The sequence below is a fragment of the Stegastes partitus genome, unplaced genomic scaffold, assembly GCF_000690725.1.
Source record: "Stegastes partitus isolate 25-593 unplaced genomic scaffold, Stegastes_partitus-1.0.2 Scaffold478, whole genome shotgun sequence".
Classification (NCBI taxonomy): domain Eukaryota; kingdom Metazoa; phylum Chordata; class Actinopteri; family Pomacentridae; genus Stegastes; species Stegastes partitus.
The window spans coordinates 292,834-309,963 of record NW_007578209.1 but is presented as its reverse complement, the minus strand read 5'-3'; the positions used below and the strand labels follow the sequence as shown (position 1 = coordinate 309,963).

Here is a 17,130-nt window from a genome sequence, read left to right as displayed (position 1 = left end):
AATGATGGGTTGTTGTCTTTCCATCAACGTAATTCACTGTGCTGCTCTGCTACATGCGCTGCAGACGGTATGGAGAGTGTTAAAAACAATGTTGGACTTGATCTTCTTCTTTTTTTCCAAGTCCAATTCAAGATCAACAAATCAACGTGATGAGAAGAACTAGTTGCTCCTCCTGAGTTCTTATGATACACCAAACATGACCATCACTTTGAACTTGACCGCCACCAATGACTAAACTGTTAAAACTAGAGTCTGACCGATGCAGACGTTCAGAGAAGAACAATCCGACTACGTAAATACAGTCTGCTGGAGTGATACTGAAAAGGGAAAATGGTGCTTTATAAACTTTCCAGCAATGTACTTTACAAACTAGTCAGCAAACCACTGTGAGGACACCGCTTGACTCCACACCATCATGTACTCTGCTACATGTGCTGCAGATGGCACATGTAAACAACGACTGATTCGACGAAACATGACAGTCACCTTGGACTTGACCGCCATCTCTCTACACCAATACTAACTAGATAGATAGATAGATAGATGATAGATATTACTTGAAAGACACCGCTTGACTCCACACCTGCTCTGCTACATGTGCTGCAGACAGCGCTGCCAGTTGTAAACAATGTGAGAAATGTTTTGCTGTAAAAGAAAGTTTTCATATTGATGCCTATCTGACAACGCAAGGACCGCTGACATATACTGTGTCATCTATTGAGAACAAAATAAGACTGGACATTGAAAACCAACATTATTATGTTTCTTAACCAGACAGATCAATGTGGAAGACGTCCAGCTTGGTGTTCTGCTGCTTCCTGAACTCTGTGGAACATCTGTGATGGACTATTATTGGGGATAAACTCTGTCTTCAGACGTACCTGCAGGGCTCTAATTATTAAAACCACCACTTTCCAGAAGAAAAGTCACACCTGCCTCATGCAAGTGTGAAAATAAAACCTGTTTCTAATCAGATTTATTGAACTCACTCCATGCAACTCATGTAAAAGTGTGTAACATGCATCAGACATATGTGTGGGCTTCAGCTGGACTGAGGTTATGGAGGCAGAAAGCAGAGCTGAGTAGGAAAACAAGCGGGCATCAGTGCAGACTCACGGATCTGGACTTTCTTGGGGTCCAACTTGCGGACCTGGTTCTGCAGGACGTGCAGCCTGCCCTGGATCCTGCACGACCTCCTGAACACCATCCCCGCCTCCATCTCGATGCCCAGGAAGATGTCGCTGGCGTGTCGGGAGAGGTCGGACAGCTGGTGGATCACGCCGGTCAGCGTGTGACAGCTGACCTCGTCCAGGGACGAGAACAACACGGGCTTCTTCAGCCTGCGCCTCCCGCCGTCCTCGGCCGCTCTCCAGCCATCCCTGGTCGACAGGCGGCTCACCCTCCGCGGCTCCACGCTCCTCTGATGGAAGGGCATGGTCTCTATTTCATACCAAGAAGTCCGGCGAGAGCGAAAACTGTTCACGGAGCGAGAAGAAAAAAAAAAACAACCAGCTCGGAGCTTTTAAAACGGAGCCGACGTGAGGCGCCTGGTGCTCGCGGCGCTGCGCTCCTTCAATCCCGCCATATTCTGGGACTTTGTGCCGCTGCTGCTGCTCGCTGGAGACGTTGCCTCCCAAAGTCTGTTCAAATCCAGCCAGACACGGTGCAGGCTGCACAGAAGGACAAGAAAAAAGCACAAGGAAAAGTAGGGAAAAGTGCAAATAAAAACCCGGAAAATACTACAAACCACCTGTGGCGACTGGAGCTGGAGTCAGACTGAGGAGCGTCTACCTGCCTCCCTCCACGAGCATCATGGGAAACCTGGACTGGATCACCAAGACCTGGACCAGGAGGGGGACTACAGATGTGTTCATTAAGGAAGGAACAAAACAGCTGTTAGTGAAGTAAACTGAGAAAAGTGATAATAAATAAAAACGTAATAAAAATCATGACGTTGCTTCTGAATTGTGGTTCAACAGAAATATTTTTTAAAAATTTAAAAAACAAGCATGCAAACTAATATTTAGTTGAACAATCAGGTGTTTCTGTAACTCTCAGTCAGACTTGTGCACCTGTTGACAGGTATTCTGATTTCACTGCTCATCAGCAAAGTGCTCTCATTTGTCTGGGACAGTTTTTTATTTTTATTTTTTTTTTCATTATTCTTTTCAACCACAATTCAAAAACAATATCTTATTTCACTAAATTATAATTTAGCAAATTTTTATTTATTGTTACTTTTTTCAGTTTCTTGTTATTTCAGTGACTGTTGTGGATTTTGCCTTTTCTTTAATGGAAGGAGATTAATATCTTGGAGGATGACTGTACAAACAAACTGGGTGGTGATTTATTTATTTATTTTTAAGTGTTATTTATATTGGTAATAAAATACAAAACAATCTCAAGGTTGACTTTTTGATTCTTTGGGTAACTTTTCTAAATGTTTCTGTTACTTTTAATGACTTTAAGTTCCCTGGATTTGCTCCACTTGCTGTTTATGGCCGCATGAACTTCATTTCCTGGATTAGATTAGATTAGATTAGATAAAACTTTATTGATCCCTTTGGTAGGTTAGCTCAGGGACAACACCGACAGAGACAGTAGTGACACATCAATTAAAGAAAACAGCAAACAAATTATGAAGAAGAACAACACAGTGTGAAAATAGTAACAATTATAGTAGTAATGATAATGATAATAATAATAATAACAATCATCATCATCATCATAATAAGCTGTATAATATATGATAACAATCAGTGTAATTATAGGTAAATATAGGTGAGTGTATATAATACAAATGTGCATCAAATATATATTAAAAAGATCAATATATGTAGATATATGACACGATAGCACAGCAACAGAGGGTAGCAGCACGGTGCAATATCAACAATAATAATAATTTATGACTTTAAAACATCTATTTACTCATAAATTCTGTGGGACTGTAAATGGTTCATGAATCACCCAAATAACAGCAAGACTTTAACGTCTGCTTCAGTGTCACCTCTACTAAAGAAAAAACATGTATAGTTTTAATAATCTCACTATCAAATGTGTTTAATTTTCCAATTCATGTAAACGAGCTTCAATGCATTTTTAAATTTTTTGTGTTTGTTGTTCTCTTTGTTAATTTCTCGCTATGTAAATAAAAATTATTGGCTATCGGTTTTATTTGTTCAATGATGCAAACACTTATTTTTTATTTAACACTTCCTGTCTTACGTGCTTTCTTTCTAAATCTTTTTGTTTATCCCTATTAAACATTTTTTTACTTGTCAGCGTTTCCTGTAATGCATCAAATCACTACATCTGATCCCTCGTATGTGAAAACTTATTTGACGATAAAACTGACTCAGATTCTGATTACTGATCGTTATTTTATTATCAATTAATCTGCCGGTTGTTTTCTTTATTGATCTATTCCTTGTTTGGTCTAAAAAATCTCAGAAATGGGAACAAAACAAATGGTGAAAAAATGGTGAAAATTAATTATTTATTTGTTTCCTAAAGCGTAAGATGACAAAAAAATCAGTTTACTGTCATGAAAGAGTGAAGAAAATGTTCACATTTATTAGCTGGAATCAGAATATTTAGAATATTTTTAATCAGTTTTAAAAAATTGTCGACTGATTTGATAGCTGACGACTGATTATCAAGCAGCTCACTGATGCAGCTGTAGGCGCTTTAGATGCTTAAAATCTCCTCATCACTTATCAATAACTGAAAAAAAAACCTGAAAGAAATTAAAGAAATTAAATCAAAGTTTGAAATTACAAGACTTCATCAAAATCGCTTTAATCTACAGGCTTTGAAAACATCCTGTTAGAGGAATTTCTGCACTTCAAAACACAACTGAGCCACTTTTCAGATGAACTGCAGAGAAAGAGTTGAATAAAAAAAATCCTGGATCAGTAAAATAAATGCAGCATGGCTCAGACACAGTACACAGAGGAGCCAGCTGTTGGAGGATAGCATGGTGGAACAGAGCTGATGTGCAAAGTAGAGTGAAATACACAAAAAGTACAAATCTAGATGGTTAAATATTTGAGCCACTATTATGGACGGAGTGGGATTTCTCCAACGGGTGAGTACACTTGGAGTCATAGTTCTGTCATTTAAACTGTGAGTGTCTTATGAGCTTCATCAACAAACCCATAATTTCAGGCCTGTACATCAGCTTCAGGTGCTCGTCTCATGCACTCGTTGCTTGCTGAAGAAAATAATAAGAATTAGTTACCAAAAAAACAAAGGAACTTTCGGCTGACAGCGATTTGCTTAAGGAAAAAAAACACACCTCCCTAGTGTGAGTAGTGATCTGAGCCTGGCCCCTCCTATGGCAATTTAAAAATAATATCCAGAAGGTGGAGGCATTATTATCCCCTGTTATGTAGATGTGACTGTCATTAGAACACAGGAAAGATTTCTGTTGCACTATTTCAGCAATGACTGACAAAACATGCAAAAAGCTGCTTTTGTGCGTTCGTTTGAAGTCCAAGAATGCCCGTTGTTGTCTCATACCGTTTAAAATAACCTGTGGACAACACATTCTCTGAACACTTGCGTCTGATTTATCTCCTCTGTGTGTTTGTCCAGGTCCTCTGTCCACCATCCCACATTCCCTCTGCTGCTCTTTGAATTCCAAAGAGCAAACTCTCTCCAACGTTTTAAAATACGCACCAGCTCAGGGGGGTTGCTCTTCAAAGTGGGGATGTCCAGCTGGCAAAATGTGTTTGTGTGGTATTTAATGTGCCCCCTGGTGTCTTTAAAGGAGCACAGCAACTTTAAGATGTTTGACATCCTGGCATCTGCTGTCCATGTTCTCTGACAGGGCTGCACGGTGGCTCAGTGGTTAGAAGCTAGAAGGTCGCCGGTTCGCGTCCCGGTGAGGACAGCTGGGATCTTTCTGCGTGGAGTCTCCATGTTCTCTCTGGGTTCTCCGGCTTCCTCCCACAGTCCAGAAACATGTTGAGGTTAATTGGTGATTGTAAATTGTCCGTAGGTGTGAATGTGAGTGTGCTTGGTTGTCTGTCTCTAAGTGTAGCCCTGTGATAGACTGGTTACCTGTCCAGGTGAACCTGCCTTCGCCCTGAGTCAGCTGACTCCAGCCCCCCGTGACCCCAGTGAGGTGTAGATGATGAATGGATGGATGTTCTCTTACAACTCAACATGTGATTTGAGGTGACAGTTTAACAAATCACTCAATATCAGAGTTCAAACAGCTGATGCAGCGCTGGAGCCTCTGGAGCTCCGCCATGTGTGCCACCGCAGAAAGTCACAGTGGATGATCCGGTTATACGTGAGTAATGTCCACGGTTGTCCTTCCCTCAGCACAAAATGTGTCAGACAGGAAAGCAGCGTGCAGGATGACACACTGGCTGGTGGAAAAGTCCTGATAATGTTCTGCTGTTCCAAGGCCGTCCTCGGTGCCCTGACAACGCCTCCTTTGTGCGTTGAAGCTGTAATCTGCTGAAACAGATTCACACTTAGCAGCTGTTCAAAGGGAAAAAGGCCATCGCTGTCGTGTCGAAGCAGCATCGGTGACATGTCGAAATAAATCTTTTTCCTTTACATAAGAGGACTATTGATTCCCTGGGAATGTGGAGGTGCTATTTATGAAGTTCCACCTTTAAACCTTTAGATAAACACTTCAAATTCATTACTGTCGATCATTATCGGACACACCATTGCCTGCTATGTAATAATAAAAAACCTGCTTCGTCTGCCCCGTCTATGAGGACGGATCAGCCTTTTATCTATTTATAAAGCCATATTACAAAAGCTGGCGTCCTGCTCTGTTGGAATGCTGCTCATCATCATACCTGCTCACCTGAGAACGTTGTGCCTTATGTTACTGCGGCCCACATACCTGACCTCATTAACACCTCAGAGACACTTCACAGGTTTGGTTACGGCTCCTGTTGACTGGAACTGTCTTTACTTTTGATTTTATTAAGTTGTTTCGTTGCTAATTCCTGCAATAAAGTCAGTTTTTATGCATTGATTTTAAAAGCATTTATTGGATGTGCCTGTAAATGACGGTTTCAAAAGATGAAATGAAAAACCATTAAATGAAGCTGCATTCCCGGCTCGCCTTCTTTAGGACACCTTTGTTTTTTCTGCTATGCCAAGTCATTCTGTCTGGTGTGAGTGTATCCTGCGTAGCCTCTGTGATTCTCTGATGGTATTTAATTAAAAGATTTAGACCCAGTTTGAACACGTGTGGCTGAATCACTTCAATGTTCACTAATTGACAAATGAATCACATTCATTGTTTGTGCGATTGCTGCCAGCAGTCATGTTGAGGAGGTTTATGACTTATATGTGTAATGTTTATTTTTCTATTTATGTTTGTGTAAATTTAAAAATGACCGGGATCCTGTGGGAGAATGGATTTAACTTTCATTAAACATATTTAACCCTGTTCAGGACTTGTGGGGTGTTTTAGACCCCAGGCCATTTGGTTTAGGTGACAGGTGTTGTTTTTTTGTTTTTTTTCTCACTTTTGAAGATTTTTTTAAAATATAAAAAGGACATTTGTTGAGCATTTGGAACCAAAAATACGTCAACTTATCAGAAAATGTATTTAACATAGCATAAAAGTCTATAATGAACACCAACAAATACTTTGCACATATTCTTTCTTGGGCTCCAATGGACCCTAAAACATCTTCTACATATGGAAACAAGAAAGTCCTGAACAGGGTTAAATATAAAAGTTTGCTGCTCTGTTATATGTGCATCTTCTGACCCAGTCCAAGACTTAAAATACTCCCAAGGCTTTGAGCTTTTAAACATTTTGTTTGCTAAAAAATGTTTCTGAGATTTCTACCTTCAAAGTGAAGAGTTTTGCAGGTTTTGGGAGATTTTCTTAGTGTGTGATCAGCAGTGGTTTTTACGTACAAGCTGCTTTAAAATCCACACGTTTGTCTCTGTTAGCACATAATTGGCATTTAAATGTAGCCACAAGTGTTTTGTTTCTCACAGTGTTCGATTTAAACCTTGACTGACAGCAGACTCACTATCAGGCTCTCAGTCACTGCAGTAGGAAGTGAAGGCGGACTTGGTTCACGTGGAGACATCATCACGCTCAGCAGCTCAGTCCCTCCCATGATGCATTTAACGTGACTTCAACAGATCAGATCACTAAACAAGGAAGTCATTAGTGGTCTTTGAGTGTCTTCCATTGCTACTTGAACTTTACGGCAGCAAAGTCAATGTGGAGAAAACAAAACATGAAGCTGTGGTTGAGCTGAAGGTCGCAGGTTCAGCATCTTTCTCTACATGTGCTGTTTAACTTAAAGCAACCAATCAGTGTCGTCCATTGTGTAGCAACGGCTGACTTGAACAGTTTCAGGTACATTGTAAAGTAGAAAGGGAACATTTTCCAGACAAAAAAATCTATAAATATTTATTGTGATCCACAGAGATACGTTTGTAGGAGTTTAACCAATGAGCAGAGAGGGACTGCACTGGATCAGACCTCAAACACATCAGAATTAAAGCTCGACCTTAAGGGAAATAAGCAAACCATACAGTTCTAGAGATGAAGATAAGTTTAATCAAGATTAAATATATGCCCAAAAAGATCTCGCAACTCATAAGAGATTCAAACAGGTCAAAACAATACAAAAAGATGAGCTTTTCTGTCTGTCACGTCGGTGGAGTCGTACAGCTTTTGTACCTCCTACAAGTTTTGGACTTTCATTCGGGGTGTATCTCAGCCACCTTATGTTACAGTGCATTGATTCGCAAAAAAACCATAGCCTTCTTCCACATCTAAAAACCCATACATAAACTCATTTATAGAATTATTTACATACAAGGCTTGTACAACTCGACTCAAACCATTTGGTGAGCAATAAGAAACTTGAGAAGAAACAAACATCACATATCAGAGGATATGGGAACTTCCTTGAACTTTACGGCCTGGTTCGGCCATAGGTAGTGACATTTTGTTACACAAATCACTCAACGGGTCGGAGGCAGGAGTAATTAAATAATCTGACAGAGTTGCCGGAGGATTGCTCAACTCGCAAGATATTCGGCCTCTGTCGCAAGTTTGCTTGCACGCACACACAGAAATGCACAGTCAGTGTGATGAAGTGAAGCCCGACGCCTTCACCGAACACATTCAACAACCATCGTTCAGATTCAGACAGTTTACACAGCACCGCTAACGTCAAACCGAACAACAGAATGAATCTAAATCATGGCAACCAAGTTCTAAAGTAGAATACATTTAGATGTCACAACTGAGTTAGTAAGCGACCGCGTCACCCGGCGACACGACGACGAGTCCGGATCGTCTCGGTTTATTCACAATACTCTGGATGACAATCGGAGTCGACGCCTACCAGGAGAAAAACGATGAAAATAAAAAAATGGAACACAGCATTTTGCGTCGTGGATTTTGGATTTTTGAACGCTGCACGGATGTAACAGTGTGTCATGACCTCCAAAAACGTGGGCGGTTAGTGGATCTCTTTATTGTCACGTGTGTGTTTGCCAGAACTCAGTACAGCAAAATCTGAAATACACACAGAACGATGAACACAAAAACCTCCCAAGTCATATTAACAATACCTTTTTTTTTTTGTGATTAATGCGCAAAAAAATACAGACAGTTTTTGAGTGACGTGGGGAAACCATAGAAACAGGGACCGTCGAGAAGCAGCTGCTTGGATGTAAAACGAACTGAAACACGCTGATAAAAATGTTCAGGAGAAATGGAAACAAACATATATATATATTTATATAAAGTAATTTGTTTTTAAACTTCTTTTTTCTGTATCATACTGAGATGCTTGTGGTTGGAAGGCCAGAAAGCCCACAACCATACTTGACCATGTGCATGACTCCCCCTCACACCCATGTGACTCCATGACTTCCTGCCTGTCCTTCATAAGTTATGCTCCATTAATGAAACCTAGTCCTGGTGCACTCTGTTAATCAGACTACAAGAAGAAATAAGGGTGAGAAACAGACTGTTTGTGTGCAAGGATAAGCCCAAAAAGACCACTGCTTCCACGAAACAATCCTCTCGTATCTTCACATATGCGCTAAGTTAAGAGAATGACAGGCGGCTGCTTTACAACAGAAGAAGGACGCGTGTACCCTGGTGGTGTCTTTAATGTGTGAAAGAGACTTGGCAAAAGACCAGAAGACCTCTGTGTAGAAGGCATAGTGTTATGAAGCACATTTGCAAATACAACTGGATTTCCAACATTGTCTGTGTTCTCTGGGGATAAACAACCACCAGCTTCCACCAAACAGGAAACACTGGCTCACAGAGCGCTGGACTCGCCAAGTTTCCATCCATGGTTACGAAAACGCCACTCGGGGGCAGAAGCAGCCACAAGGCCACGTTGGACAGTGCTGGGGCCGGTGTGGTGGCAGAGGAGGAGGAGGAGGAGGAGGAGCCCGGGGTGGAGGGAAGGAGGGGGCAAAAGTGGTAAAATACAACATGAGAGCAAAGTCCTACAGCTTGGTGTATGTGAGCGCAGCAAAGACAGGTGGTGAATATACAACAGGAATACACACTCCTCTTGGAAGGGGCTGGATGATGGGGTCTAGCATGGTGTAATCTGGGGTCACGCGTACACGTACAGTACATACATATTAGTCCAATCTCCAGTCGAAGGGCTCCAGATGTGTCTCTTTGTCACCCTCTGGTGGTTCTGTCCAGAACAGATCTGGCATCACTTTCTCTTTCGCGCACACACACACACATACACACACAAATACAGGCTGCCTTCACACTAATCTCCACCCATACACACAAACACACACATATATGAACATACACACTCCTTGGCTCCCCGTGTGTCTGTATTCAGGCTTATCTGGTGTAGTAGACTCTGTAGTAAACACTCTTGGAGCGCCAGAGTGAATAGGAGTTGTCAAACTTGAGCAGGTAGACTCCGCGGCCGGGGTACTGGTGGCTGCCGGCGTACACCTCTTCGTGACAGTCCCGCCGGTAAACCGGCACAATCTCATCCACCTGGGGCTTCCCTGCCTCCTTCTTGGCCTTCTCCTCTTCGTTGGGAGGATCACCTGTGGGCACGAGGACAGCGTTTCATGTTGGAACGTAACTAATGAGTCTAATGTTTTTAAATGGTAGTCCACAGCTCCACTACGTTTAGCAGTGTCATTGTAAATCTTAATGTTATTAGTAGGGATGCACGACACATCGGAGACCACATCGATATCGGCCGATATTTGTGTTTTTTCCAATATATCGGTGTCGGTCTGATGAACAAATTTAGCTCATGATTGTCTGACATCAGCGCCTTCGTCTCTACATTTGATATCGCTGCTATTTCACAGATGTTTTTACTTAAATGGTCCTTTAACGTTAAATATGTTTTACTATTGTTACGTAATAAAGATGACTAGTGGTCTAATTTGGGCTTCTTTTGAATAGTTTTCTCACAGTGCTTACTTATACTAATTTTTCGGTGTGAACAAAAACTGAATATCGACATTGGTGATATCGGTTGTTGACGATATCAGAAATCTGAATATCGGTATCGGCCAGACATTTGAATATCGTGCATCACTAGTTATTAGTTGATATTTGTGCTTCAGGACTGAGTGCAGTGGAAAAGAATTCTTCCGATTACATGCATTAAAGAAAATCAGTTCAATTTTGGCAAACTAAAATAAACTCTGAGCTTAATAACTGTTTAACAATTCTGAGTATGTGCTCCTGAATGAGGAATAATTATAGCACCATATATTACAATGTGTATCTCTTAAGCTAATACGGCTTGTACAGTAACTTATCAACATCCTGCCTAATGCATTCATTCTTAATTACACAATGCTCTGGTTTCCACTGAAGAGCACAAGCAGGACTTTCACTGCCATGAGGAGAGCGAGCGGATGTTTGACTTTGGTGGACACACAATCTGAACACCAGATAAGAATAAAATATTTACTGGAAAACTCGTCACTCTACAGGCTGAGAAGAGAGAACAAATGAGACAGATAAGAGATGGGAGACATTACCACTAAAAGCAACGGGTTCTGTAGCAGAGATGGAGCAGTAATGAGCCACGATGACCTCGTGTATGTGGTACATAAAAGCAACAGCAAATGGTTGTGAACCTCAGATCTTAAGGACAATCATGACCCATCTATCAAGCACATAAACACATTCAATTTGTGGAGACATAGATGTGAGAAAGCCCTGCAGATTGCTTTCCTTACCTTCATCATCCTCATCCTCGTCACTGGACTCTGACACGTGCACGCTGACTGAAGCGGACGCAGCGTCCGTCCACTCGAAGAACACCCCAAACCCGATGTCATAATAGTCTGTGGCAAACTCCCAGAACAGGTAAGATCCCTCCTCGTGGGTGGGAACACGTACAGTCACCACCTCGCCACGCCCCACCGTGATCACGCTGTCTGCATCCTGGCGGATTTTCTCCTTGAAGTCCTTGATCTGCGGCCGCGTCCACATGGAAGGAGCAGCTATGACTGGCGGGGAGTCTGCTGTGATCAGGGGACAAGAGATATTTTGCAATCTGTCGTAAAAATCTGCAAATAGAGTCTGCAAATGCTGGTTCTCTGTTACAGAATAAATATTATATTTCCTAATAGGTGGCTTCCTTCCTGCATACACAGACTGAATGCTCAACAAACAGAGTCTTATGTCATCTCTTTACACCGTGTGTGTCCTGAAGTGGACAGGGAGAGATGACCTACATGTTCACATGTGATCAGTAGAAAAGATTTGTTTCTGCCAAAATATCCTCTATCCATCATTCCTGTAAACTATATTTTGAACAGTGGATTTATTTGGACCAGGATATACAGAATGCTTTGGAAACTAAAGGCCTTATTCGTTTCTGCTACGACTTCTTACACTTCAGCGAGCAGAATGTGGTTAGTTGATATCTAAACCTGCACCATTATCATGTATCACTTGTTCCAGCTCTTCTCCTCCCTGCCCTCCAGGTCACATCAACAAGGACGCAGCAGATAAGAATCAGGTTTCAAGTTTGGTAAAAGACTCTGTTTGTCTGACAGAGAGCTTCCCTCCCCTCTGCCCTGTAGCCATTAGCAGCACGATGAGGAAACTCTTCTGTACTTGATGCTTCTTTATATGAAACAAACAAAGCTGCAGCCCACCAACCTAATAAAGGCCCGTTCTCTGAGACCTCCTCTGCCGGTTCAGGCTCTGGCTCCCGGTCCATGCTCTCTGAGTAAGAGTCTGACTGGCCTCCATTGACTGTAGGAACCTCCTCGCCAACAAGCGGTGGAGCAGCACAAAGCGGTCCTGCTGCTGAGGCGGCGACGGGTTCGCCGCTGTTGAAGCCGCTAGATTCTAGGGTGCCCTGCACAACTGAATCAGCCTGCTGCTGCTGCTGCTGCTGCTGCTTCTGTAAGGCCGCCTAGGACGAGAGGAAGATAGCACAAGGTCAACATCATAAACTAAACCACGGACATAAACCAAGAATGTTGTTTCTATAGGGCTGATGGAGGGAATGCGGCTCAGCTGTCAGCGTGTGAGGGGAAAACCTTTAAATGTTTGTTTGCTCAATACTGTGTTTCATACTTATTCAAACGAGGACGTTAACAATTAAATTTCCATCTTGTGACAACATTTTGAACATTTTGTTGAGTTGCCTTTTCTGGAATGTTAATGGATGTTTGGTTGTTTCTGTCTTTAATTCTGACTGCATCAAAGTAACATCAACAACTGCTCACAACAAAGATTTTATTAACACCTCAAAATTTAAACCCAACAGTTTTCTGGAGCACATTCTCACCCCCTAAACACCTAAACAGCCTTTTCTGACATGCAGCTTCACTTTATTCAAGCAACAGCGAATCTTTTAAAACCATCTTGTCAATAATTAAACCAAATACTTCCCCATTAACCTCAAATTCTGAAGGTTGCACAATAAAATCCATATATAAAAGTCCATGCTGCAGTGCTCCAACACCCTACCTGTTGCTGGGCCAGCTGGACCTGGTAGAGCTGCTGCATGTACTGCTGGTAGTGCTGCTCCTGGAGCTGACGGATGAGACCCAGCTGCTGCTCCGGGCTGTTGGGGTACTGCTGAGCAGCGTACTGTTGGAACTGCACCGCTGTCTGGGCATTCAACGCCGCCATTATCTGTTGTCTGGTTCAAGCAACAAGACGGGTAAAATGAGTGAGGATGGACAAGAAAGAGAGACGATAAGAAGCTGGATGATTGTAATACTAAGAGAGCTGAAGTGAGATCAATTTCAAGCTGCTTGACAATTAATGCTGCTGATTGAAAACTGAAAAATGAACTGTGATGTAAACATCACATCCAGGGGAGTGTGGTGAAGTCATGCTGAATTCAAAAGCTTATGTTGCAAGCCCAATCATACAGAAACAAACCAGCACCACACATACTTCTGCTGTTCAATTCGTAGCCTCTCCTCCTCTGCCTGCCTCCTTTCCTCCTCCTCTCTCCTCAGCCTCTCCTCCTCCTCAAGCCTCCGTCGCTCCTCCTCCTGCCTCTGTCGCTCCCTCTCCTCTTCCTCCAGCCTCTGACGCTCCTCCTCCTCTTTCCTGAAGAAAGGCAAAGACAGAATTGTAGGATCTAAATCATGGACAAACATTACTTGTAATTTACGTGAACTTGCAAATAAACATTCAGCCATCAAGCGAAGCAGACAAGGGATTCTAACAAGGTCAGGTACAACCCATCAACCTAAACTTAACGCTGATTCACAGGTTTTCTTGCTACATATAGAACGAGCTGAGGTCAAGTCTGCATTTAGACGCTGTACCGGAGGGATCTCCCTCGGGGGAATGAAAGCTGAGCACCTTACCTTTTCCTCTCCTGCTCCTCTCTTTCAATCTTATGTGAAGTGACGTAGGGTGCAAAAAGGTTACAGCACTTGTTAAGTAGCTTGACAAACTCCACCATGGCCTCCTCCTTCTCCATGTTACCCAGGGACGCCCACTCTTTCCTGCAAACAGAGCAAGATGGAGATGAAAATAGACAGCACAGACTGCTGGGGAAATTGGGATCAGTCATTAAGCATTTACTGACTTCTCTTTGGATAAAAAAAACCCTCTTTTTATCTCTCCATATAAAAATCCATGTTGTAGTTAATTATGAGCACAAAAAATTAATGGACCTTGAGTACAGTGCAATCAAACAAGTTTTTAATGCGTTTTAAATTCATAAAGACAAAACAAGCCCCCATCAAGTGTTAGAACGGCTTGTGTCAACAGTTTAGTGAATCAAAAGGAATGTGTGCTTGTTCCCTGATGCACAGCAGAATTACTGGAGTGTCTCCTACAGTCCAAAGGTGACCTGCACAGACGCACATACAGACCTGCGGTCGTTACCCAGGACATCAAAGAAGCCGACCTCCGGCGAAGCATCAGGATTGTACGGGCCGAGTAACACCTGTTTGTGCAGAGCCACCAGTCGAAGCTTCTCCTCGTAGGTCGGGTGGAAGGCCTTGCCATCTTTATCTGCGAGCAGCAACGTGGAATCAGTGAATTTGCATTCATTTGCTTTTCATAAACTGTTCTATTTATGTCCACATGCAGTGAAAGGTGCACGTGATGTCGTACATCTAAGAGGCAGCAATAACAGAAGCTGGTAGCGTAGCATTCTGGCTCCAAGACTGAAGTCCAGGAAACAAAACAGACCCTCCCGACTGTGATTTTCAAAACCTGTGGGCAGCCTCTGTTGCTTCAATCATTAACAACCACATGCTGAGATTACCACACGCTCACCGACACTTCATTCAAGCTAAGGCGAGGCAAGAGACAAACGTACAAGTTAAGCAAGTAGACCGAACCCTAACAGACAATCTGACAATTAACACAAAGCCCAGATTACTATCGCAGAGATTGCCAATGAGGGCCAAACCTGTTTGTACAGTCGCCGAGCAAAGAGAGCACAAATGCCTGGTGTGGATCACGGTTTACACATTTTCAAAGATGTTTGCAAAGCAACCACTGACTATACCCCGTCCTACATCAGGCATGTTGAGCCAAAAACAGCACTCAGACTTTAAAGATGAGTTTCTCTCAGGATGACAAATTACACACTCCTGTTTGTTTGAGCTGTTCTGGTTTGACCGGCTATTTCTTTTGCAAACTAGTTGAGGTGAAGGGAACTTAATAAACGATCTATACCTGCTGTCAAAATTATAGATTTATCCAGGAATTCAAATGAATGAATCAAGTTTCATTCAATGATTCACTGTTCAATAAAGACATATCAAAAAGAAAACACATCTTAAGTATTTTTAAATGTATATTAGGCCTCATAGCTTGTAGGCATGTCGAGTACACACAACAGTAGCATCAGCATGGGAGTGGTATGAACATGAGAGGGCACTTGGGTTGAAAAACAGCCGAGTGGTCACACAAGCCTTGGAAACGTGGACATAAGCAGCCTCTGGACTGGTTTTTAAAAGGGAACCGTGGAGCAGTTTTATCCTCAGAAATAATTCCTTCAGCACAGCAGGAATCTGTCATCGTCCGCTTAACGAGAGAGAGAGAGAGAAATCTATGTGAGCAACTGGCAACTGGCCCTGTGAGCCCAGAGCAGGGCGTGTTTAAAGCTCCCAAACACATCACGATGAGCCACCATTCAGTCCGGACGGACAGCTTCCTGCTTCAGTTGATGGAGTCTGAATGAGCTACGAGCCCGAGCCCACAGTACGGTAACACGGGGGGGCAGACAACAGCAGCGAACACACCCGGTAGAAACGCCCTCAGCCCACACACACACACAGAGAAACGGACTCCCTAAGACGTGCATTTCACCCTTTAAGTACCAGCTAGCAGCTCGGCTAGCAGCTACGGAGCTAGTGTAGTGTTGCGGCTGACAGCATCAGCCCCGGTGGTGACAGCTAGCAGCTAACGCTAGCCCCCCGCTAGCCCCAGCCACAGAACGGCTGGACTCACGTTATAGCGAGCGGTTCGGAAGCTAGCCGTGTTCCTGCCTTTGAAGCTGCTCGGTTGGAATAAATGTAAATAAAAATACCTTTGAAAAATTTAAGGGCCATTCCGTACAGCTCCTGCAAAGGAAAGCCCCATTTCCTCTCTATCGCAGATTTGGCAGTCTCTCCATCTTCGCCGCCAGCGGCAGCCGGCTTCTCGGTCTCGGGCTCCGCGGGTGTGGGCTCCGGCTCTTCCACCGGGCTCTGCTCGCCCTCCGGGTCCGGACTGAGGGTGAGGCCATCGATGGAAACTTCGAGCCGGCTGGAAGTAGCGCTGTCGAGGTCGCCGCTCTGAACCTCTGTCGCCATCATGGAGACTGTCAGCTGAAGCGGCCACGTACCTACATCCGCTCACACTCGGCGGAAGATCCGGTGTCTTTTTTTTTTTTTTTTTAAAGCTATGTAAATAATGACGACGCTCCTGCCGATAAATTAAACATTTACAAAAGTAAAGTTTCTTGACTAGGTCACTAAAAAAACAAAAAAAACAAACATATTTTGTTTAATTTTGCAAACAGGAACATTTAAAGGTACATTATCGCTGGACTACAACAGTTTAGCTGTTATGGTATACCATAAAACTATAACCGTAGATTAGCTTTAGTAGAAGTTTACTACTATACTATAATGTACTATATTAGCTATACTAGGAATACTATACAACACGTTACAAATGAACCAAATGCTCCTGTTTGCTCATTTATTGTTCATTCTGGAAATATAATTTATTTTCAAAATAAAATACTCAAAGTCCAAGCCTTATTTTGATATTTATAATGAATTTCAATATTTTAGCACTGGTAAAATCAAATAAATAATAATGATAGCATTCTAGTTTAACACATAATTGTAAGAACACAGCGGTGTATGTAGGAGTTAGGCTCACTTGTATGTTGTGGCAGAATTGACATTCATCTTTAACATCAGATGAATATGTGAATATGATTATTCAAAGAAATGTTCCACACATATGACAAAGAAGCCAATAAATATCAAGAGTTTATTACCATGATCACACATTCAGAGAAACAATGAATAAGTCGACAGAGACGCACATGCAAGAGTCTTGATTTTGTTAAAGGGGATGAGTGCATTTTTACTTATTTCTTCTAATAAATATAAATTAGAACCTGCATGGATTTTTTAAAAAAGAAGGAAAAAAGAAGA

General features: G+C 42.5%; 2 protein-coding genes across 6 annotated transcripts in view; both read right to left on the bottom strand.

Annotated features, from left to right (window-relative positions):
• Nucleotides 1–1,755, bottom strand: part of nhsl1b (NHS-like 1b) — a 130,503-nt gene extending 128,748 nt beyond the window's left edge. For all 4 annotated transcript variants that reach the window (XM_008286954.1, XM_008286955.1, XM_008286959.1 and 1 more), the window contains exon 1: nucleotides 1,117–1,755. In XM_008286954.1, coding sequence (XP_008285176.1) covers nucleotides 1,117–1,435 — 319 coding nt within the window. In that variant the 5' untranslated portion in view covers nucleotides 1,436–1,755. The remainder of the gene's footprint in view (nucleotides 1–1,116) is intronic.
• Nucleotides 1,756–7,541: 5,786 nt separating this feature from the next.
• acbd3 (acyl-Coenzyme A binding domain containing 3) lies at nucleotides 7,542–16,306 on the bottom strand. Of its 2 annotated transcripts, none has more exons than XM_008286952.1 (8): nucleotides 16,008–16,306; nucleotides 14,338–14,479; nucleotides 13,825–13,965; nucleotides 13,403–13,561; nucleotides 12,968–13,142; nucleotides 12,149–12,407; nucleotides 11,218–11,505; nucleotides 7,542–10,059 (listed from the first exon to the last, which is right to left on the bottom strand). In XM_008286952.1, exons 1-8 carry the CDS (start codon nucleotides 16,273–16,275, stop codon nucleotides 9,845–9,847), a joined length of 1,647 nt encoding a protein of 548 aa, XP_008285174.1. In that variant the 5' UTR covers nucleotides 16,276–16,306; the 3' UTR covers nucleotides 7,542–9,844. The 2 variants fall into 2 exon arrangements, with proteins under 2 accessions (XP_008285174.1, XP_008285175.1); XM_008286953.1 differs by having other exon boundaries at nucleotides 11,218–11,502.
• Between the last annotated feature and the right edge of the window lie 824 nt (nucleotides 16,307–17,130).